General features: G+C 49.2%; 2 protein-coding genes across 3 annotated transcripts; both read right to left on the bottom strand.

Moving 5' to 3' along the window:
* Positions 1 to 70: 70 nt before the first annotated feature.
* Positions 71 to 6,585, bottom strand: LOC117842468 (uncharacterized). The gene is made up of 9 exons (XM_034722933.2): positions 6,396 to 6,585; positions 3,526 to 6,199; positions 3,203 to 3,432; positions 2,937 to 3,095; positions 2,673 to 2,852; positions 2,395 to 2,589; positions 1,789 to 1,887; positions 818 to 1,438; positions 71 to 693 (listed from the first exon to the last, which is right to left on the bottom strand). The coding sequence occupies exons 2-9, from the start codon at positions 6,164 to 6,166 to the stop codon at positions 352 to 354; spliced, it is 4,467 nt and encodes a 1,488-aa protein (XP_034578824.1). The 5' UTR covers positions 6,167 to 6,199; positions 6,396 to 6,585; the 3' UTR covers positions 71 to 351.
* A 10,099-nt stretch (positions 6,586 to 16,684) lies between these two features.
* Positions 16,685 to 20,761, bottom strand: LOC117844885 (3-hydroxy-3-methylglutaryl-coenzyme A reductase). 2 transcript variants are annotated; one of them, XR_004637950.2, is made up of 5 exons: positions 19,682 to 20,761; positions 19,226 to 19,407; positions 18,131 to 18,477; positions 17,148 to 17,518; positions 16,685 to 16,967 (listed from the first exon to the last, which is right to left on the bottom strand). XR_004637950.2 is itself a non-coding variant. In XM_034725709.2 (4 exons), exons 1-4 carry the CDS (start codon positions 20,638 to 20,640, stop codon positions 17,252 to 17,254), a joined length of 1,755 nt encoding a protein of 584 aa, XP_034581600.1. In that variant the 5' UTR covers positions 20,641 to 20,761; the 3' UTR covers positions 16,685 to 17,251. The 2 variants fall into 2 exon arrangements, 1 of the variants encoding a protein (XP_034581600.1); XM_034725709.2 differs by having other exon boundaries at positions 16,685 to 17,518.
* Positions 20,762 to 22,199: the final 1,438 nt, after the last annotated feature.

The following is a 22,199-nucleotide window of genomic DNA, read 5'->3' as shown; positions in this document are numbered from 1 at the left end:
GGGAACGATGGCAGCAGCTAACGCCACAGGATGAAACACCAGACACGCCAGGGCTACCACCAGAGACGAATTGTACAAAAAAGAATCTATAGTTATTATTACCATGTTCTAACGAATATTTCGCCACCATCCGATAACTTTTAACACAATGCACCCCCAACTTTCACAACCTATATAATATAAGGCAAAATAAATACAAATCAACCGGAGCAGTCGGAAATCGAAGAAGCATCATCATATCTAGGTAGGCCTCATTCGCCACGGCAGAATCGCCGTGTCCCTTTACTATCATCAAGAAACCACCTCCTCGTCCCTACGGACTCGGCCATCCATAGGGAGTGCCGATGAACTTTAATGGTGAAGCGACTTCAACCTGGGAATGTAGTTGCCGGCCATGAACAGCGCGAGCACCGACAGGACCGCCGCGGCGATCAGGATGTACTGCCGCATTTTCCTCCTGCCCCTGTTACGCAGGGGCGCTGGCATGGGCTGCACCCTGTTCAGCTGCTTGATGGCAGCTGCCGGTCTAGATAGCCTCTTGGGGGCAGTCGATTGAGGAACCTCGACTTCCCTTGAGTTGTCTGAAGCGTTGCTGTCAGTATCCGCTGTAGCCAATGCTGCAGCATTGCTGTCGCCAATAGCGCTCGAGTCTGCTGGTGTTGGGCCTTTCTTCTTATCTTTCTTTGCTTTTTTCTGCAGATGTTTGAAAAAAAAGGTGGCTTTTGAATTAGAAACTTGTTGTGCAGACAGTTTCCATTGTATTATTAAGTGATAGTAACTCAAATGTCAAAGCAAAAAAGTGCAGAACATATTGTACCTTCTCCCTCTCCTCAGCTTCCTTCCGTGCTTTGAATTCAGCTCTTTCCTTCTCCTTCTCTGCTTTACGCCTCTTCCGCTCCTCAGCCTCCTTAGCCTTGGCCTTCTGCTCCAACCGGAGCCGCTCCTTTTCAGCTGCAGCCCTCTCTTTTCTTTGTTCCTCCTCCTCACGGGCCAACTCCTCTGCCTTCCTAGCCAACTCCAATTGTTCCTCCACAAGACGAGCCTTCTCCTTTTCAGTTTGTTTAATATCTTCTGCCTCTGATGCTGAAACAGCATTGTTCTCATTCTGGGCAGAGCTACCAGATGCTTTTGATTTGGCACGCTTACTGATCTGGGGGGATGGCAAAACCGGAAAGGACTCCTCTTTGGCAGGGATGGAAGCTGGAGCAGCCGATACAGGTGCTGGTACTGAAGTTAAAGTGGGCACGTCCGGGCTTGAGGCAGTCAATGGAGATGCATTCATTGGTCTTCTGCTTGGAATGACCGGAGGATCTTCATCAGGGCCAAGCTTTCGTCCATCAAGGGTCCCTAATCTCCTCAGTGTACTAAACTTGTTTGCTTCAACATACTGCTTACGGAAGTCCTCATTTTCATTCCACATTACCATAAATCTCTCGATCTAAAAAAGAAAAATGGTAAGTACCACAAAATGTCGAGGCAAGATGTGCATTGGGTTTTAGTGCTCATGTGCAAGGAGGGTCGAAACTTTAACACCTAGCAAATGACAATGTTGGAGGCCCCATAACTCTCGTGCTTATAAGAAGGCAGGACTAAGAATACAACGCTTAGCTGTAGTAATGCAATACTCACAAACATTAACAGTATGAGCTTGTACTGCTTCTTAATTAGCAAAAAGCACAGGTAATATCAAACCAGCTTACTCAACAGAATATCAAAACCAGGTTATAGGTGCTAATATAGTTAGAATGCACAAGTGCAGCCGTATTAAAGACAGGATGTGTGATTTACCTGATCCTTACAGTATGACTTTAGTTTATTCATATCAGCAGAAATTTTGAAATCCTCTGCAGTCTTCCGGTTATCCCTGTACGTGAAGAAGTACTGGTTCTGCAATCCAAAAAAGAAATGCAAAGGAACATATTCAGCTTTTACACAACTAATAAGCCACCTTTAAACAATCTAGATCGCATGCTTCCCAAGTTGCCTGTGTGTATAAGTGTGTTCTGCACTACTTCTGTTTGCTGGGAAGGGGAACCCCTCCCCTGCCCCCAGGAAGCAGGAGCAGTGTATCACAAAGAAATTGCCTGTCGCCAGTGCTCAGTAAATGAATTCTGATATAATGAGCACATGTGCACAAGAGATAGGAGACGGGGACCATAGTATCACAGATGAGTGATGGCTTGGTGAAATCGAAAGGGTAATGCTATTCCTAATACATAGTCAATCTTTCAGTCCCACGGAACCAGATATCTTCTCAAACTAATCCTCTATTCAATACACAGTTTTATTTAACCGTGTTGTACAGTTCAAATTTGTGGATCGTATAAAGCAAGACATACATGATTCACCTTGCAGCAACCAAATGCACAGGAACTGCAATGAGTAAAGACTTACCTTCTTCCAGGGCTCTGCTTTAAGCTCGGACCACTCACTGTAGGCCTTTTGACGTAATTCATTTGCAGCTCGGTATTCCTCATTTAATTTTCTGAGAGCTGTTCTTTCATCTTCAAAGGATTTAAGAATCTTTCTTGTGTTCTCCTCTAGGGATTTCAGGTTGGTGAATAAAACATCAGAATCCTTCTTTAACGCCTAGAAGAATATAAAAAACCAGTCAGCACGTAAAATGATGAAATGGCACTGAGAGGACAATTCTGATGTGCTGCCTTCAATACCTTATGCCGCTCATGAATATGATCTTTTTGGTCGAATGCCTCATTGATTTCAGCCTTTGAGCCAATATTGGAGGACAACTGCTTTCGTTGGGCTTTTAGGTCATTAATCTCTTTAATTAAAGCCTTTTCAGCTCTCAAAGAAATGGTCTCATGTTGCATAGTCCTCTCTTTCGTCACAATCTAAAACATCAAAAGAAGACAGAGTTAAGATCTAAAGACCATAGCGCAATATTAAAAGGAGGGTAACAAAGTTAGAATTCTTACCAGCTCATCAATTTCTTCAATTGAATTTGCTTGGTTCATTTTCCCTATTACTGACCGTAGACTATTTAAATCATTCTTCTTATCTCCATGTGCAGCCCTAGCTTCCCTCTCTTTTCGTCGTGCTGCCTCCAGCTGTTCCCTGTATTGATCACATACAGCCTGCAATATATTTGTTCAAGATAAGAACCAAGATAGGAAGAAAAGAAAAGAAAAGAAGACAAACATTAGGAGGCTTGTTTTTTAAAAATACTTAGGCAGCTTATTACCTTTTGCTTTTGCTTGCGACGATTGATCGCATCTCTTTCCTGGGTCAGTTGATCTAAGTGAGCCTGTGCAGCCTGTGTCTTAGCCCAGAGGTCTTCACCCGCAAATCTTGGAATTTTTATCATATAGACCTTCTGTGGCCCGATGACCTCTGCATGATTGCCAGCAGCATGTTCATGATCGTCCTTGTGTTCTGCTGGGACAACCGTGCCAATAGATGAAGGCTCTAATGCTGTTATACAAGGATTATGGTAGTAAGCAATTAACTCCCAAAGTGGGCTATAATTAGCATTAAGGAGAATACATTTAAAAAATGGCTGCATACCTTCCAAGCAATTGGTTTCAACCTCGTCACGAGATTTAGTAGGCACGTCTGCGTTTTCAGGACAGGTACCGTTGCATGTCTCATCAACCTTGTTAATTGGCGACGGAACTTCATTTTCAGTTCTGGTGGAACACTCATCAGACGCACCAGATGCATTGCAAATTTCTGGCTGGCTTTCCTGTGGGTTGCTACCTCCAACAATCTCACTCGATTCATCCTCTTTAGAAATACCTACTGCTGTATCAACCACAGGAAATTCATCTACAGTCAAGTCGACAGGTTCACCTTGATCAACAGCAGCGTCACTATGTTTTTCTTGAGATCCATTTTCTGTTTCAGGACTGGTTTCAGCTTCATTGGCCACCATAGATCCATGCTCCAAAGGAGCACCACATACAACTTGCTCAACTGTGGTCTTTGAAATTTCTTGGGATCTGCTCTCTTCAATGTGTACATGGTCACAAGATTCCAACTCAGTAGCAGGGCTAGAATGATTGACGCTATCACTGTCAACCAAATCTATGGACCTTGGCTCATTGTGGAAAGTGGAGGCTTCAGAAGCTGCAGCTTCTTGCAATGAGACAGCATCAACAACCTTCCTCTCAACCTCTTCCTTTGATTCTACTTCTGCTACATCATTCTCAATTTCAACACCTGGTGTTTCAATCTTCTCATACTCTACCGTTTCCGTTGAAGATTCACAATTCTGCTGAGACAAGGAAGGACCTAAATCTGCCTCATCTTTTACCTCCATTTCCTCAACTTCGCAAGCTGCTGTTTTTGCTTCCACCACATTGTCAACTTTAAAATCTGACTCTGCTGCGGTGTCATCAACTGTAGCAACTTCCGCCTGGACTTTGTGTTCCAGGCTTGAAGGATCTGATTCTGGTTCCAAAGAATGAAGTGTGCAAATAGAATCTCCATCCTTGACCAATCCATCACCCCCCATGGTCTCTTGGCTTGTATTCTCAGTTACTTCCTCCGGCTCACAGACAGCAGGAACAGCTTCGTTTGTTCCTTTCTCCACAGGAAGCTCTACTTCCTCATTGGAGGAAACAACACCAGGCATGCATTCATCACATGAATCATCTACACCATCCTTCCCCAATTGCTCCTCTAACTGAAGAAGACTACCACATGTGGCTTCACCTTCTGCTTGCTTGTCCATGGGTTCCTTCTCCCCAGAAGCATCAGCACTGCCTTCTGCATTGCTATGACCACCTGCGTCGACTTCCTCTCCTGTGAGTTCCTCAACACTACCTGCACAGTTTCTGTCAGTTGCTTCCAGCAGTCCTTGTAATACTTGAGCCTCAGTTGTTGGAGCTCCCTCCTCTTGCTGATCAGTTTCTTGCCCTTCAGTCTCAATGGCATGAACCTCGGACTCAGAAGCAACTATACAAGAATCGCCACCCATGGCAGCACAAATATGACCATTGGTTTGTGATGCATCTATGCCATCCTCACAGGTATCCTCCTCCACTGATGCTGCGATTTCAGTGGCATTTTGTTCCAGTTTGCTCTCATTAGCATGATTCTCCGGCTCAGCTGAAGCTTCAAATGAATCAACCCTTGTGTCAGCACAGACATGACCATTAGCCATCAAAGAACTTGCACCATCTGTACCCTCCTCTACCGGCTCCGCAACATCAGCAGCGCTCTGTTCTTCTTTGCTATCCTCCCCAGTAGCCTCCAACTCAATGACAGCGGAACCAGACTTGGCAGACATTGGGGCCTCTTCATGCCCGAGGGACTCCACAGCAACATCCTCTTGACTCTCAGGCTCAGTTGCAGCTTCCAACGAACCAGCACTCACGTCAGCACAAAGATGCCCATTTTCCACCAAAGTACTTCCTCCACCGGTACCCTGCTCCACTGGCTCCGGGGCATCAGTGGCACTCTGTTCTTCTTTGCTATCTTCTCCATTAACCTCAGACTCCATAACAGCAGAACTGGATTTGGCAGATGTTACGGCATCATCATGCCCACAGGACTCCGCAGCAGCATCCTCTCCATCCTGCTCTTCGCTAGCTGCCTTGTGCACCACTGATTCAGCAACATCAGTAGCAGCAATTTCATCTACAGTATCCTCCTTGCCTTCAACCTCGGAATCCACAGCAGGTGCCTCAGAATCAGCACCAGCGATGGCAGGGTCGCTCCCAATGGGCTCCGGAGCTGCTACCCCACCGTGCTCTTCACCGGCAGCCTCGAGCTGCGGCACTTCAGCAACAAAATCGGAACTTGGCTCACTTTTGCCCTCATCCGCGCCACCCTCAGAGCCGTCAGCTGCACGATCACCCCCGTCCGCCGACGAAGCACCGAGCGCCGCACCCGGAGCACTCACTTCCCCGCCGGCGGCCCCGTGATCTCCACCTGCGGCGGCGTCCGGAGCCGCATTGGAGGCGGGCACGTCCTCGACGTCGGAGGGCGAGTCATAGTCGGGCCCCTTGCGCAGATCTGAGCCGCGTTCGGAGTGTCCGTCGGAGTCGCTGCCGTTCACGATCACGAACGGCCCGCCGACGTCCTCGCCCTCGCGCTCCCCGGCCGCCTTCTCCTCCGGCGGCGCAGCCACCGCCTTCTCCAGCGAGAATTCCGCCTTCGGCGCCTCGCCGGCGCCGTTGCACGCCGTCCCCTCGGCCGTCATTGCTGCTCCTCCCCCGCGGATCACGCCCCGATCCTGCACGCACAAAACCACAAACCAGAGCAGAACAGCTCGCTTGTCAGACGTCAGAAGATTACCCCAGGAGATCGCAGATCAGAGATCACGCTGCACCAGCCACCTCAAACAAACAGCACAGAAGTACAGAACCAACAGCTCCCGGAGAGGTGAGAGATAGAGAGGGAGAGAGATCGAGGCATGAGGAAGCACTTACAGCTGACGGCGAGGCGGATCCGGGAGGCTGCTCCTCCCCTCGGCCACCTCCGCAGCGAAGCGATCTGGACCCCCGATCGGCGAGGAGGTGGGGGCGAGGCGAGGTGTGGATCTGTCTCTACCTCCCCCTGCTTGTTGTGTTCGCTTTCGAAGGAAGAGGTTTTTGGGGACGCGATTTAGCCGTGATCTGGATTTATACGGCCTACTAGAAACTGGCCAGGCCGCCGGATTCCGCCTCAACAAGACGGCTACCGCTACTCCTACTGTCACTGCTAGGCGCCCAGATTGTTGCGCGCCCGGATAGCGGCGTTCGGGTCCGCGGGCCCCCGCGGCGACGTGGTGCGGCCGAACAGTGGTTTGGTTTGGATACGGCAGCACACGAGCCAACCCACCGACAGAGCCGGCCGGCGTCTCCGCCTGCGTCACGGGGGCTCCTGTGACGTCGTCGTGGGATAATGTGCAGGCCTGGTCAGTAGATAAATCTTTTTGCGCCTAATCGTGCTGGGGTCAAGTGCTTCTAGAAGCGCGTGGCTTTTCGGTAATGCTACGGAACTCATGTCCGGAATCTTAAAAAAATCGAACAGCTCGACATAGTAATAGTTAAACATCAATATTGTAATTAGTATTTTTACATGTTTCACAATGAGTATTATATGAAATATAGTGTTCATGTTACGGTGGGAATTTTTTTATCTTAGAGTTGAATGACGTAGTCATTTTTTCGCATATTTTTCAATGTTGCAACCATAGATTTTTGATGTTGCAGATATTTTATTTTGATGTTGCAACGGAGCGTCCAATGGAAAAATTGCAATCGGACGTCCGGACGCTAGCAGTACCGATGGCTTTTCTCTCTCTCTCTTTATCGCTTGAGCCCCTGAAAGTGGTGATATGCTTGGTTGATGACAGAATTCAGGGGTGACAGCATTGGTTACAGCTATTTTTAAGCATGGAGAGATGTCTTCTTCGAAAAAGATAACTAGCTTATGACTGCTTTTGCACATAATTCTACTATTGGCATCCATTTATCTTCTTTTAGTGTATAGTTTGTCTAGGTTTTATATTTTTATAGGAGTTGCGTGCAAGATATCGATAGGTAGATTATTACTTTGACTTATTGCCTCATGGTCATCCAAAAGATTTAATTTTATGTAAGAGTATTAATTAAACCTTGACCTTCTTGCAACTACAAATTACAACTAAGGTATTAACTCAACTACGCAAGTAGACAATGCATTCACGAACATGAAGAGTGCCAAAATTAAATGTACATTGCGCACATGTTATTTTGTCGCCCTTTGATTCGTATATAAGGAACATAACAGCTGGAAGGGTATTATTGTTCAAAGGTCTTCAATTTCTTCCAATGCTCGCCTCCCTAAACTTACCTAGCGTCCTCCTTGTCGGAGTTAGGCGGGGCGCCCTTGCGCTCCTGGGCAGCACACGCCAGGGCCTCGTGAAGGCGGGCGTCGGCGGCGTCGCACTCCTGCGCGGTAGCGGCGGCGTCAGCCTCAGCCGTGACGGCGCGGGCGAGGGTGGCGGCGCGGGCTTCCTTGCGGGCGGTGCGGCGTTGAGCAGCGGCGGCGGCGCTAGCATCAGCCGCGGCGGCAAAGGACTCAAGCGGCAGGGTGCCGGCCATGGAGGGCAGCGGCGGTAGAGAGCCGATGCAGGAGCAGCGCCGCGGTCGGGCGCTCTGAAGGCAACACTAGCGGTCGGGCGCGCTGAGGGCAGCGCCAGCGGTTGGGCGCGCTGGGAGCGGGGCCGGCCGGCAGCGTGCTAGGATGCGAAAGGTAAGGAATCGGGAATAACCCAGACTTGTGATACCATGAAAGCAATAGGGATTGCGTGGAATAATAGATTGATAAGGGTATACAACATGTACAAATAGATATGCAGCCCTTGGTGAGCCCTTGGTGAGGTTTATAGAAACACAACCGACCAAGGGATAAGACTACCCATCCTAATCCATCTAGCGCACGGCAGGGAGCTGCCCTGGGCCTGGCGCACAGCCAGGGCCCATGTACATGCACGGCACATATAGCACATAGACATCTTCTAACACCTTGCACATTGTTCTTTTGAATAGTTCCCCTCTGCTTTTCTTCTCATGGCGCTTACAATGTGTAGGGTACAAACTACATGTTTTCTATGTAACTTAAGAACTGCTTCTGACCTAAAATCGATGTTGAATTCATAATTCTATATGCATGATTCCATTCCTTTCTCTATATGCCTTCTTTCTTGCTCTTAGCCTAGATCTCTACTCTCCTCTATTCAATCATAGGGATAGGGATTTTGAATGTTGCTATATTATGCATCATCAAATTGTGCGTTTACCATTTGTTTGAGCTAGTATTCAACTATAGGTTAGATATTTTTATCTGCTTCACACGATTTGGATCCAAAGTAAGTAATATAGGCTTTTGATTTATATTTGAAATGTGGATATATGTTCTATAACATATTTTTAAATTAATATTTTTTCTCCTTTTCTTTTCAACAAACATATTCGTGGATCTTTTTAGATAGCATTTGAAAGAGTTTTGGCTTCCTCTTCCAGGAAGAGGAATCAGTCGCCCTTTGAATCAAACATAAATCCAAGGCATAACCATCAAATGGAATGATTTCAAATCTATCCAAAGTGCCGCTACACACGTTGGGACTACATTTTTAGTAGCCATGTGAATCAAACATAACATCCACGGCATAACCATCATATGGGTTAACCATGGCTTCCAACCTAACACACCACTTTATGAATGTAATTTTACCCTGTTCAAAAGAAAAGATGTATCATCAGAAAACTAATAAATGCATTTAAAACTTGTTTGTTTTGTAGTAATTGGCAACCGTAGCAGGTTGCGTCATGCATGACGCGGACAATTGCATGAGCTTGAGAGTCTGACGATTGTACGATTGGTAAATGACAATGCTCTGAGTTCGAGAGTTACCTCAAGTTTCAATTGCCAAGGAGAAAATTTGCGGTAATACCGGTTATGGCTCGGTTAGGCTGTTGTGGACCACTATTTCCTGTGTCCATCTATAATTTGAAAGCTATATCACTCTTGAAAAAGAAAACTTAAAATAATACCAAACTTAAACATAAGTGATTTAAGCACAAGCACTACAAGGTGGCCCTCATAAGTCATAAGTATCGAACATAAAGACTATAAGAGGTAAAGCAATTAATGATAAGTTGATAACTCGTTAGCTTGGAAGTGTGTCGTTGATACCGAGCCTTGCTTCGAACAAAACCTGCCCCGTCGCCAACAAAAAATCGTGGACCGTAAATGAACTGGACGCTTCCTTCCCGTTGCAATTTGGGCACGTACATGAAAGGGACACTACGTTACAACCTACATACGAACACTAGCCGTCGCGCGCTGGTGTTTGGTGGATTGACAACGACACCGTGGTATCTCCCAAGACCGGTAGTTCACACACGGGGTGGGTCCAGCATCACCGTGCCGTAACAAACCTTTGAAGAGGGAGGATTTCACCGTACCGTAACAAGCACAAAGGCAACGCTGTTCGCAATCGGGAGAGAGGGAGAGGAAGAGGGAGAGAGAGGAGATCTTTGGTGGGTGCGACGCCGATGGAGAAGTATTCCGCGGGGGAAACTATAGGAAGAAACCACCAAGGTCTGACCTGACTATTCGCCGGGGAAGTGACTGCACGTGTGACTGCGAAACTTGGCATGGCAGCGATTGAAATCTGAAAACTTGGCATGGCAGTTGACACTTGTCCGCGGCCAGCAAAAGAGACGAGCGAATCCGGCGCGGCCCCCAACCCAGCTCCTCCGAATTTCCACCGTTTTCCGGCTGGTTTCCAGCTGAAACGCACGCACGTCCGGCCGCGAGCGTGACCCCGACGGCCCGAAACCAACCCGACCTAGCACCCCCCATCGCGCGCGCCGGGTCAAACGAACAAAACAAAAAAGAAAAAACCTAGTCCGCGACGGGGCCAGTGGCCACGCGACGCCACGGACGGGGGGAGCGAGCGCGCCCACACAACCAACCACCCACCGGCCCGCGAGGCCGAGGCGCGAGCCGAGCGTGCCACCCCTGACCCCTCCCACCGAAAGCGAAAGGCTCGGGACCGGGGGCAAAAGGCTTCGTCCAGTCGTCCGTCGCTCGCGCTCACGCCGCACCATGGGACCTCGGAGGCGAGGGACGGACCACCCGCGCCCGCGTTACCGTCACCGCCTCGCCCTCCCGCCGCGATCCGGGGAGGTAGCTGCCGGCCTGCTGCAGAACGGCGGGGGCGTCAGTTGGACATGCGGGGTTGCTGTTCTTTACGCGTAGAATTCCGCCTGACAGCGACACGGATCGCATCGAGATCGCTGCACGCAAGGGCACGGCCAATATTCCGTATTCCCCTCCAATCGCGCCGCTCTTTCACCGCGACAACGATCCGCTAGTTTAATCCTGGGTTCCTGGCCGGGGCCCGTGGTGGATCAGGCAGCACCTAAACAAGAGTACAAGACTTGCGGTGAAAGGCCGGGCCGGAGCTGGCCGGATCAGTGGATCTATCGCTTCGCTGTTGCTTTCCTTTCGGCGAGCCGAGCAAGGCAGCAAGCAAGCGGGCAGGCAGGCGTGCATGTGGGGTAAAGGCGTAATCCTCGGGTCGTTTCACACACCACTGACAGGCACCCAAGTGGGCGTGGATCGGAACGAGCTTTGAATCTGGCCAACCATGCCTTTGACCGAGCCACCCAGCCATGTTGCTTGTGCTTGCTTCTTCTGTTGTGTACTAGTGGGCTTCGGGCTACAGGCACCACGAAGCAGTAGCCTGTCACTTTTTTTTTACTTTCTAAGCGGGCGTTTGGATACTAGGTGCTAAACTTTAGCAGTGTCACATCGGATGTTCGGATGCTAATTAGGAGGACTAAACATGAGCTAATTATAAAACTAATTGCATAACCCCTATGCTATTTCGCGAGACGAATCTATTAAGCCTAATTAATCCATCATTAGCAAATGGTTAATGTAGCACTACATTGTCAAATCATCTCGCAAATTAGACTCCATATGTGCAATTAGTTTTATAATTAGACTATGCTTAATATTCCTAATTAGCATCAAACATTCGATGTGACATGTGCTAAACTTTAGCATGGGTATCAAACACCCCCGAGACTCAGGGCCTGTTTTCTTCCGCTTGCTAAACTTTAGCACCCGTCACATCGAATGTTTAGATACTAATTAGGAGTATTAAATGTAGACTATTTACAAAACCCATTACATAAGACGAATCTAAACGGTGAGACGAATCTATTAAGCCTAATTAGTCCATGATTTGACAATGTGTTGCTACAGTAAATATTTGCTAATGATGGATTAATTAGGCTTAATAGATTTGTCTCGCCGTTTAGATTCCACTTATGTAATTGGTTTTGTAAATAGTCTACGTTTACTACTCCTAATTAGTATCTAAACATTCGATGTGACACGTGCTAAAAATAAGACACGGGAAGAAAACGCCCCTCAGAGAAATGTAGTAGCGCATCATCATCAGTACCTCACCTTCATCGACTGTTCAGCCAGTCTGTTGCCCAGTTGAGGTGCGTCATCAGGTTCACCCCCGCCGGGTTGGTTCTTGGTTGGCGAGCTCCGTTCTCTGCACACCAAACCTGAAACCTCGTCCAACTTTACCATTTACAGAAACCAGATTCTCCGCACAGGTGCCCTTTTACGGAAAGATGCCAGCCGGTGAACGCCAGCATGGTTCAATTCCGCGCCTGAACCACCGAACGAACCGCCACAAATGCATCGGATCGCCTCACACAGACTTCACAGTCGAGCACTCGAGGAGTCGAGGTTCTCCAGGATTTGGGCCATGTTTAATTCACTCCAAAATCCCAACTTTAGCACTATGCAAAAAGAAGATTTTTCATCACATCAAACTTGCAGTACGTGCATGGAGTACTGAATGTAGATGAAATAAAAAACTAATTGCACAATTTTGTTGCACTTTGGGAGACGAATTTTTTAAGCCTAATTAATTAATATTTGGACAATAATTCACAAATACAAACGAAACGCTACAGTAATTTTGGTTGGCCAAAGTTAGGCAACTAAACAATTACTTGTACGCGTTCAGATTCCTCTGTGTACGAGGCTACGAGCATGTGTTCTGTTCACCCTTTTCCCTCTTTTCCTGAGAGGGTTCTGTTGGCCTTTTATGACCTCTCGCAGGCAAGACCGAACTGAAAGGACGTGGTGACCACTAGCGGGAATTGTTGACCTGACCACACCAGATCTACGCCTACCAGCTCCACTGGCAGTCTGGCACTGTATTCCTGCACGTATTTCCGTTCGAACAATCTTGCCCAGAGCACAAAATACTTCCTCCATCCTAAATTACCATTTTATTTTTCTATATACATAATTTTTGCTATGCAGCTAAATATACATTATGTCTAAATACATGCTCAAAGTTATATATTAAAAAAGTCAAAACCAATGATAATTTAGGGTAACTTCCATTTGGTTGTTCAAACTAAGGGGTGTTTGGTTCTTTAGAACCTGCTAAATTCCTATCACATCAAATGTTTAGATACTAATTAGGAGTATTAAACATAGAATAATTATAAAATCAATTACACAGATGGGGATTAATTTGCGAGACGAATCTATTCCATGATTTGATAATATGGTGTTACAGTAAACATGTGCTAATGATGGATTAATTAGGCTTAATAGATTCATCTTGTGAATTAGCCTTCATCTCTATAATTAGTTTTATAATTAGCTCATATTTAATCCTCCTAATTAACATCCGAATATTCGAAGTGACGAGAATTTTAATCCGAACTAAAGCACCATTAAGAAAATATCTTGCATTGTCAAGAAAATGCACATCGTACACCATATGCCTCTGCCGGTTGCTTCAGAAAAGTGTTTGCGGAAGAAAGGCCCGCGGTCGATTCCTTGCACGGAAGTCCATTTTTCTAATCACGCTGCTGCTGCTGCTAAGAAAAGGAACCGGACGCCGTTGCCCCCCCGCCCGTCACGCCGAGCGCCCGTGGCCACCACAACTAGGCCGGCCGGCTGCCCCTGTGCAGCTGGCGTGCAGCGCCGGCTTCTCTGGACAGCCAGCGAGCTCACCCCGCGCCGCCCCGCTCGCGTGACAGGCACGGAACCATCGATCACGCAACGGAACAAAAGCGAGGAACAGAAAACCGGCGGCCACGCACGCGCGATCGACACGGGCAACCCGCCACCGAGGGAGAGGGAGAGGGGGAGGGAGAGACGAGATCCCATCTCGGCAGGCAGGCGAGCAAGGCGCCCACGGCTCGCCATCGCGCCCGTCGCATCCCGCAGGCCGGCGCCGGTTGCGCCCGCCACAACCTACCCGGACCGGCCGGGCGGATCGGATCGGGCGGTTTGCACGCGCATCGTTTCGTACGCGATCACGCGTGCGCCTGCGGCCAGCCCGTCTGTGACTGGCTCTGGCTATCTGGGCTGTTCTGGACACCGGCCACGGGCGGAACAGTGCGGGACAAGACGCGCGCGTAAATGCCCAGCGACTTGGATCTGGGATGGATCACGGCACACAGATCTAGCCCTGCAAACAAGATAAGGCTGCGCTAGTGTATTCATTATAAACGCTTCGTCGTAGCTGGGGAAAATCGGGTAGTCTTGTTGGACGATTTGAGTCAAAAGAACACACAGCTTCTTATCCATATACCCAGATCTTAGCATTTCGAAGCAGTTATTACTATACAGTCACATACAGTCCTACTCCTACATATATGTGGAATTATTAATTTCTGGCGCTTGCACCAATGTCTCTGAGGACAATCCTCGCAAATGTGGAGTAGAGGATGCTCATGCAGATATAGGGGGAGACATCTGGAATCTTGATGAACAACAGACAAATGGTATCGAGGAAGAGCAGGGGCTTCGCTTGGGCTTGAATCAGCCTCTGAATCCTTCCCCCTCACACGTACTCCCTCTAAATTATTATTTGTTTTAACTTTTCTAAATACACGATTTTTTACACACCTTGATACATATTATGTTGACATGCGTAGTAAAAGTTATATTATATTGACATGCATAGTAAAAGTTTATGTAGCTAGAAAAGTTAAAACATATAGTAATTTGGAACGGAAGGAGTAGAAAATAAGAAAAAGTAGACCTGATCGAGCAGATGGCAAAACCTCATCAGTCGCCACAACAACTACTAGTTGATCGACAAGTGACAACGCGCGCGGTTCCAGGTGGCAGCTCGAGCTAGGGCTTTTACCAAACAACATTAACCGTAGTCTCCTAGCGCATCAACAGGAACGCCCAGTGGTTTGCTGCATCAGAAATGGCGTCGTTGCAACCGCGGAGGCCACTCGTGCGCGCGATCCTCGTCCACCCGTTCGATGAGTCCAAAAGGTCGTCGGAAGTAGAGTCAAGAGGTCGTGCATCACATCATTGGATACGGAATGGAGGCTTGCGCGCTTATACACGTTAGGGGCAAAAGACGTGGGCACACCAGCAGTTCGTAGCTTTCTTGTGAACACACTCGAGATTCGATTCCCCACTGAAACCTGCTTCTGAACTCTGAGGTCAGTCTGAATAAGAACATGGATTCCGAGAAAAACAGTCAGACAGAAGCATGCGGATCCCGAACTGCAATTTGATACATCCAACTCGGCCCAGCCAGGGCCTCTTATTGGTTAGGCCATCGGGCCTATAAAGATTAGATGAGGCCCGGGGCCGTCTTGTCGATCGCGCAAGTCGGCCCACTGGATCACAAAAGGCCGACCGGCGCTAGCCCACGGAAAAAATGCGATTTGGGCCGATCTGCGGACTGCCGCCCGGTCCATTTTGGAGTTATCGTCACTTCATCAGGCGCCGTGCTCCCGTACTCGTCGTATTGGCGTGTTGCATACTGTGGAGCCCGGCAAATTGCGGAGGTGTCGAGGAAGGGACGCCGCCCGAAGCGGCAGGCGGCAGCAGTGAAAAATGGCTCGCTTTGCGCCTTTGCTCGTCAATTTTCCCCCCTTCCAAAGCACGGCAAGACAACGGGAGGTCGGCAGGTCGCCAACCAGCTCGCTGCTCCCTCCATGGTTCGCATGGCCACAGAGGGCGCGTCAGTGACCTGCGCCGGGCATTGAAAACCGTCGTGGGGATGGTTCAGACAATGCTCAGTTGCTCTTGCTCACCCATGATCCTCGACTTCCTCCGTGGCCGACGGTCCCGCCGACGGCTGCGGCACTGGCAAAGCTGTTGGCCTGTGGCCTTTTGTTGATACAGGAGAGAAGTCAAGTCAATAGTGTCTCTTCCTCGCCAAAACGAAAGAAAAGAAGTTAATCGTGTCTCTAGTCTCTAGCTCCACCGAGTTCCACGATGTTCACAGCTCACAAGTTTATAATTTAGGACGGTTCAAAGAGTGTCGCCCTGCCCACCTCGTGCATTACTAACACCGACGAGCTGCTCCCGTAGCACTCGCGGACACGAACGGACAGGAGGCCGGGGCGCCGGGCAACCAACCAACCAACAACGCCCTCCACGACCGTGGCCTCACGAGCGGGTGTCTCGGCTCTCGAGCCGCCATGCATGACCAGAAGGCAAGATCGCTTGCAGCTGTCGGTTGCGCACGTGGTGTCTCGATCGCCCGGCCAGCAGCAAAGCAAAGCCGAGCGCGAGGCGGCCTTGATTGCCACTCGCCCTTGTCGTTCAGACCCAGGAGCAATGCTCACTCGGACATGGTACTTGCTAACGTGAGGGTTGGGTAAAGAGATGCAACGGGACACGCGGTTTGCGGCAGCTAAGGCTCATAAATTCAGAATCCGGGGGGGGGGGGGGGGGGGGGGGGGGGGGGGGGGGGGGGGGGGGGGGTTCAGTGAGGCAGTGAGTGGACCCAACCGGCAGCACGTGCGTTGCACCTGCCCTCTAGCCACATGTGCAGCGCATGCGCACCATCACGGCCTCTAGCTACCCGCGGCTGCACTTCGCGCACGAGCCCAGGACCAGACCCGCTGGAGCAGGTCGGGCCTTCATATGCTACAGCCTACAGTACGTGTGACGGGGGGATACCATGCACAGGAGTGGACTGACTGAAACTCTCGCGGTACAAACGAGAACATGCTATGTTGCAGCTTGTGTAGGTAGACAGACACAGAAACTTTTGGATCCCAAGTCTTCAGGACAGATAAGTCACAGAAACAATTGGTTTAGCGGCGGGATCAGGCAGGCTTTGGGGCCTTGCTTAATTGTCAGCTTTATTAAAATAAAATCTGATCCGTGGACAGGTAGGCAACTGGGGCATACAATTGAGATGAACACGATCTAGAGAGAGAGAGAGACACCATGCAGGATATTATAAAACTGTTCTGGACCACATCTTTTTTCTTTACAACCACATCACCGACTTCACTGACGACTCTACGGTTCAAAAGTAAATAAGTTTTTAATTTACAGAGCTGAAAATACAAAGCATCCGGCGCCTGCCGACGCGAATTTTTTCTCGCCAAAGCAGAGGAAGCATCCAGTGGGCGTGAAGCTGTGATGGTTCCACGACCAACCCCATGGTCAGATTCTCCGGATTCACAGGGGACGGGCAAAACAAGATGCTGGGGAAAAGAGGGGGTGGGGTGAGGGGTAATCAACAGTAAACGACAGTAGACGAACTACGACAACATCAACGAGCAATCAATCAAATAGGTCATACTCCAGGATCCATAAGGTGTTTTGACACCTAAAGCTTTCACGGCCTGGTAAACATGACAAGTCGACTGAATCTTCTCTTTTACCTGAAGGGTTGTCTTCCTTTAACCCTCCTGTGCATGCCACAAGGATACCTACGAAACCCTTTCTCTTCCGTATTCCCAAGGGGTATAAAACAACTGGGCAGCATTCAGCATTTTTTGGGTTTGTCTGCTTCCTCTGCAGCCTTGGACATATCTCTGCTGGATCTGTTGTATTTCATGTGGCTCTGGACCAGATGGCCAGCGGCCTGGGCGGAGATGAGGGACAGCTCCCCAGCGAGGACCGCACCAGCAACCACCGAGGCCAGGAGCCTCGCGTTCGACCCCGGGGATTCCCTGTTCGCGCCTTTGACGCCGAGTAGGTCCAAGCAGGCAGACTGTGAGGCCAGCTGCGTGCCCCCCCCAACCGTGCCAACCTGTGTTTCGGTTAGGACAATACCTCATCAGTTACAGTATAATGGATGGCCATAAGATAATCACACTAGCAAACAACTCTTCTGCAAGTGTCCAGTACAGACAGATGCCACTCCAGATGCCATTTTCAGAAATCAGCAATAGCAAACAGAACATGACAAGATTACTAACCACTAATAAACTAGATACAGACTGATATTGCCAGCGTCTGCTGATTATGAAAACTCAACAGTGGCAAGAGATTTCTATATGCCAATCGGCTGAAACAGGAAAAAATGAAGGCCATGATGGCATAGGCATCATCAATTCTAAAGATCATAAAAGCAGCTAGTAGACATCTCCATTGTACAATAGCTTCATCATGAAATTCCTAGGTTCCGTATGTACTTAAATGAAGGGTAGCAAGCAATATTGCAATATTATTAGCATTACAGTACCTGCTCCTTGACGAGGTCAACAAAATATTAAAAAAAGGCACTTGCTGGTTAATAATGAGCTACTTTAAGAAGGGCATATCATATAATTGTTTCAAGAAATCTCATGGAAGCCAAATGATTAGGGACCACAAAGTAATAAGGAAAACATTATTAGCGCAAGAGAATGTTGTTTCATACCTCAATAGATGGCATAGTAACGGAGATGTGGAGATCTTTGCCATCATTAATAGCTTCCAACATTGTCATGCATTGGGAACTCTCCACATTCTGTGCAGGGTCCTGACCAGTTGCAATGAAGATGGCTGTCACAATGTTGCTTGCATGGGCATTGAAACCCCCAAGAGCTCCAGCAACAGCTGAGCCAGCAAGGTTCTTGATTACGTTCAATTCTACGAGTGCCTGAACATTAGTCTTGAGAACCTTTTTCACAACTTCTTCCTTGATTATTGCCTCACAAACCACAGACTTTCCACGCCCTTCAATCCAGTTTACAGCAGCTGATTTCTTGTCAGAACAGAAGTTACCTGTTTCATTACATAGGATCGGTTAACAAAGCGTAAGTCATCAAAGATTTGTGGCAGGAGAGAATTTTGCAAACATATCATGTTATTGACACAAATTCAACTGTGCTTGAAAAGAAAAAAATCCAAAAGGCTGTAGTTTCTATTTTCCTGGCTCTCATAGCATTACTCAACTGATATTTCGACATTTGCTAGGTCACTTCATAACTGCACCTGCACTGTTGGAAATGGGCTTACTGCTATTGCTTATGCTATGACAAAATGAGTGAATAATATTATTTTGAAACAATAGACTATAACACGGTGGTTGTTCTCGAAATTTTCTTGTGTGATTTCTCCTTATCAGTTCTAGTTCTTTCAACTGTCCATTGCATACAAGTGGAAGAAACAGACAGAAAGCTAGCCCCACAGCTACAAATGGGAGCAACTGAGGTCAACATCAGCTCTCGGGGTCATGCCTAGATGGTTCGCTGTCTGATTTAGAAAAATGGTGTAATCGGAGTGAAGATGAAGAGAATTTTCCACCTGGTTCCTGAATTTGAAAATGCTTATCTCAAACAGAAACAATGATGAGCATGTGCAACCTAACAATCAATTATGTTTGTTTAAGGTTCTCATAAAGCCAATATATTTATGTTATGTACAATGTTACCTAAAGTTTGCACTTGAAAGGGTACAACACAATCAGATGCACAACAAAGCAACTTAAATTTTACAAATAAACTAAAAGAATTTATGATATGGGAAAAACCTGATATGCTGATGACATCCATATCAGGGAAGTCATCCTGGAGGTAGTCCAGTACGTTCTGGACGCCTTTGGAGACCATGTTCATCCCCATGGCATCCCCTGTGCTGCAGGTGAACCTCATGTAAAGGTTCCTCCCCGCCATCGCGCACTTCACTCCCTGCAGTCTACCAAATCTGCTCGACCTGCACAAACCCAAAGGCCAAAACAGCTCGATCATCAAATCGTCCTAACATATAAAACCAATAAGGTCAACAACTGGGCAACCGTACAAGCAATTATGGGTTGAAATTTGACAGCTGACAACATGTGTTTCTGCTTTGATTGGGACTGGTGGCATGGAGACGTATCGTCGACCACAAGAGCTGCACTAGCCCACAGTGCAGTGCGATCGTTGGGCGCGTGGAGCATGGGTTGAAAGGGACAATGCGATGTTGATTCGTAATTTAGCGTCCTTACCTGTTAAAGACAGTGGCCAGGGTGTCAAAGTTGGCGGGATTCTCCAAGAAACCCTTGAGCTCGGCGGCGCGGCGGGCAGACGGGAACCGGACGGCCGGGGCTCGCGTCATCCCGTCCTTGAGCACGACGCTGAAGGCCCCGCCGGACTCCGCGATGGCCTTGAACCCTCGGTTCGTGCTGGCAACGAGGCATCCCTCGGTGGTCGCCATTGGCACGTAGAGCCGGCGACCGTCGAGCAGGAGCGGCCCGGCGACGCCCACGGGCAGCTGCACGTACCCCACCGGCAGCTCGCAGCACTGCCCGAGGATGGACGCATAGTCGAACCCGTCAAGCGGGAGTCCCTCCATCTCCCTCCCCGTGATCCGCCGCAGCGCCTCTCGCCGGATCCCGGCAGCACGGCGGCAGTCCCCCAGCCTGGTCTCCAGCACGTACGACGGGATCTTCCCGGCCACGACCGCGGCCACGATCTCCTCATCCTCCTCCGGCATTTTCTCCGGCGCGGCGGCGGGGTTCCCCAGCAGCGCGCACGGGGTCGGCGCGGGCTGCTGCGGCGGCGGCGCCGGCGCCGCCGCGCGGCGGGAGTCGATGATGTAGTCCTCCTCGTCGTCGCTGTTGGAGACGACGGACTGCACGAAGGCGATCCCGAAGAAGCTGAGGAGGTAGATGAGCGAGGCGACGAGGCCGCAGATGGCGAAGATCTCGGCGAGGGAGACAACGTGGAGCGGCGTGGAGGCGCGGATCTTCTCCCGCCACCGCCGCATCAGGTAGACGAGCGACGCCGCGAAGAGGGCCGAGAAGATGAGGTTGGTGTGCCGGATCGGGAGCGGCAGCGCGTCCCCGGCCTGCACCCGCACCCGCTCCCCCTCGGCCCCGGGCGCAGCCGACGGCCGCCGCCGCGGGTGCCCCGCCGGGGCGCCCCCGTGCGGCGGCGGGAGCCTGCGGCGGACCTCCATAGCCATAGGGCGGCGGTGCTGAGGGGCTCGTCGGCGCTCAACCCCGCGGCGCGGAGGAGCAGGAGCAGTGGCCGCCCGGGGTTTGGGTTGTGTTTTGGGGATTTTGATTTGGGGCGAGGGATCGATCTGCGCCGGGCGCTTTAATAAGCTTCGCCGCCGCGCGACCCTGATGAGCTCGGCGGACTCCTTGACAGGCTGGGCCCACCATTTGTCGTTGCGGGCCCGGAGTCCTTGCCTGGATGGCCTCGGGTGGCTCGGGTTTTGTTTTGCTCGCGCCCGGCGGGCCGTGTGGCTACAGGTGGTGTGGGATGGTTAGTTTGTGGCCGTTTTGAGTTGTCCGGACGGGTTCGCATGGTGTCCAGCGCTGAGTTTTAACCTTTTTCTAGTAACACTTCGGTTGCGGAGTCACACTGTCACGTACGCACGTTACGTGGTTCGAAGGGGGCAATGCTCTGTGTACACGTCCTGCCGAGGTAGGTACCGACTCATGGTGACTCGAGGGCCGGCACAACGTGTTCAGTTGGCTCTTTGCCTAAGCTCAGCAGGCTTAAACTTTCTTGTTGTTTTGTTCATGTATATAAGTCTCATGGATTAGCGCAAAAAAAAAATCAACCTCTTAGTTAGGTGATTTTTTATTAAGAAAAAAAAATAGGCACTTAAATTCGAGCTAAAGGGAACTCAGACCTGGGTGGTTAGAGTGCACGACCACGCTTCCCACCCTAACAAGTTGAGTTAGACTCATTCCTATGGATTAGCACAAATATATGATGGGTTTTATCTACATGGACAGTTGGAAATTTGTATGTCTTAAAATGCCGCTGCATGATTAATTAGAATTAATTCCATTGGGATACGATGAGTAGGATCATGAGAGGAAGGGTCATTGAGACAATCTATTGCCAATGTCATTAATGGCCTAGAAGTTTTATGTTTAATTTCTTTTCCTCAAAACTGCACGATACAAGATTGACTGCTCTTCGCTGTCCAAAGGGTAAGAGTCTGTCTCTTTCTGGAAAAAAAAAGGTTAGAATTTGTCAACAGTACCTAGTAGTGATGACTGCGATACGAAGGCGACTGAGGCTGTACTTGTACCACCCCAGCAGCCGTATCGATCTGGCTGGTGATCCCAACCATGTCGATCCACAAAGAAGCGACGTAGTAGCCACGTAGGCTTTTGACCGGCTGATTGCTTACTGACATATGCACGGATCGAAGCCAAATCTAATGCACTTCGTTCTAAATGCAGCCGGCACCCAACAGCAAGTTTTTTTAATCTTGTCAGGACCTAATAAGAAGAGTCCGGTCCATAGTGCTACTAATTAAGTTTGGTTTGGCCATTATCTATCACAACACGTTGGTTAGTTTGAACACCAATCAAATGGCATAGTAGCATGCATACTAGTACGTGAGATCATTAGCACACGTTGGTTTGAGCACAATACAAACGTACGTTTCTCTAGCAGTTCAGAATTTAGAACACACTACTCTGCGTCCCTGCTACCGGAAGTCTCTGGAGCACGGTCACGAATCGTGAACACATGATCGGAATTCAGAGCAGACCAACC

Source organism: Setaria viridis, chromosome 2 (assembly GCF_005286985.2).
Source record: "Setaria viridis chromosome 2, Setaria_viridis_v4.0, whole genome shotgun sequence".
NCBI lineage: Eukaryota > Viridiplantae > Streptophyta > Magnoliopsida > Poales > Poaceae > Setaria > Setaria viridis.
The sequence above is the reverse complement of the archived record's forward strand: the minus strand, read 5'-3'. Positions and strand labels throughout refer to the sequence as shown.

What these genes read in the sequence shown, in the direction of transcription:
- LOC117844885 (XM_034725709.2), bottom strand. Translation starts at nt 20,640, where the DNA reads ATGGCTATGGAGGTCCGCCGCAGGCTCCCGCCGCCGCACGGGGGCGCC. An exon ending in GGATGTCATCAGCATATCAG is followed by an intron (nt 18,478 to 19,225) that starts GTTTTTCCCATA and finishes GTAATGAAACAG; the next exon opens with GTAACTTCTGTTCTGACAAG. An exon ending in TTACTATGCCATCTATTGAG is followed by an intron (nt 17,519 to 18,130) that starts GTATGAAACAAC and finishes ACCGAAACACAG; the next exon opens with GTTGGCACGGTTGGGGGGGG.
- LOC117842468 (XM_034722933.2), bottom strand. Translation starts at nt 6,166, where the DNA reads ATGACGGCCGAGGGGACGGCGTGCAACGGCGCCGGCGAGGCGCCGAAG. An exon ending in ATATTCATGAGCGGCATAAG is followed by an intron (nt 2,590 to 2,672) that starts GTATTGAAGGCA and finishes ATATTCTTCTAG; the next exon opens with GCGTTAAAGAAGGATTCTGA. An exon ending in AAGCAGAGCCCTGGAAGAAG is followed by an intron (nt 1,888 to 2,394) that starts GTAAGTCTTTAC and finishes TTTGGATTGCAG; the next exon opens with AACCAGTACTTCTTCACGTA.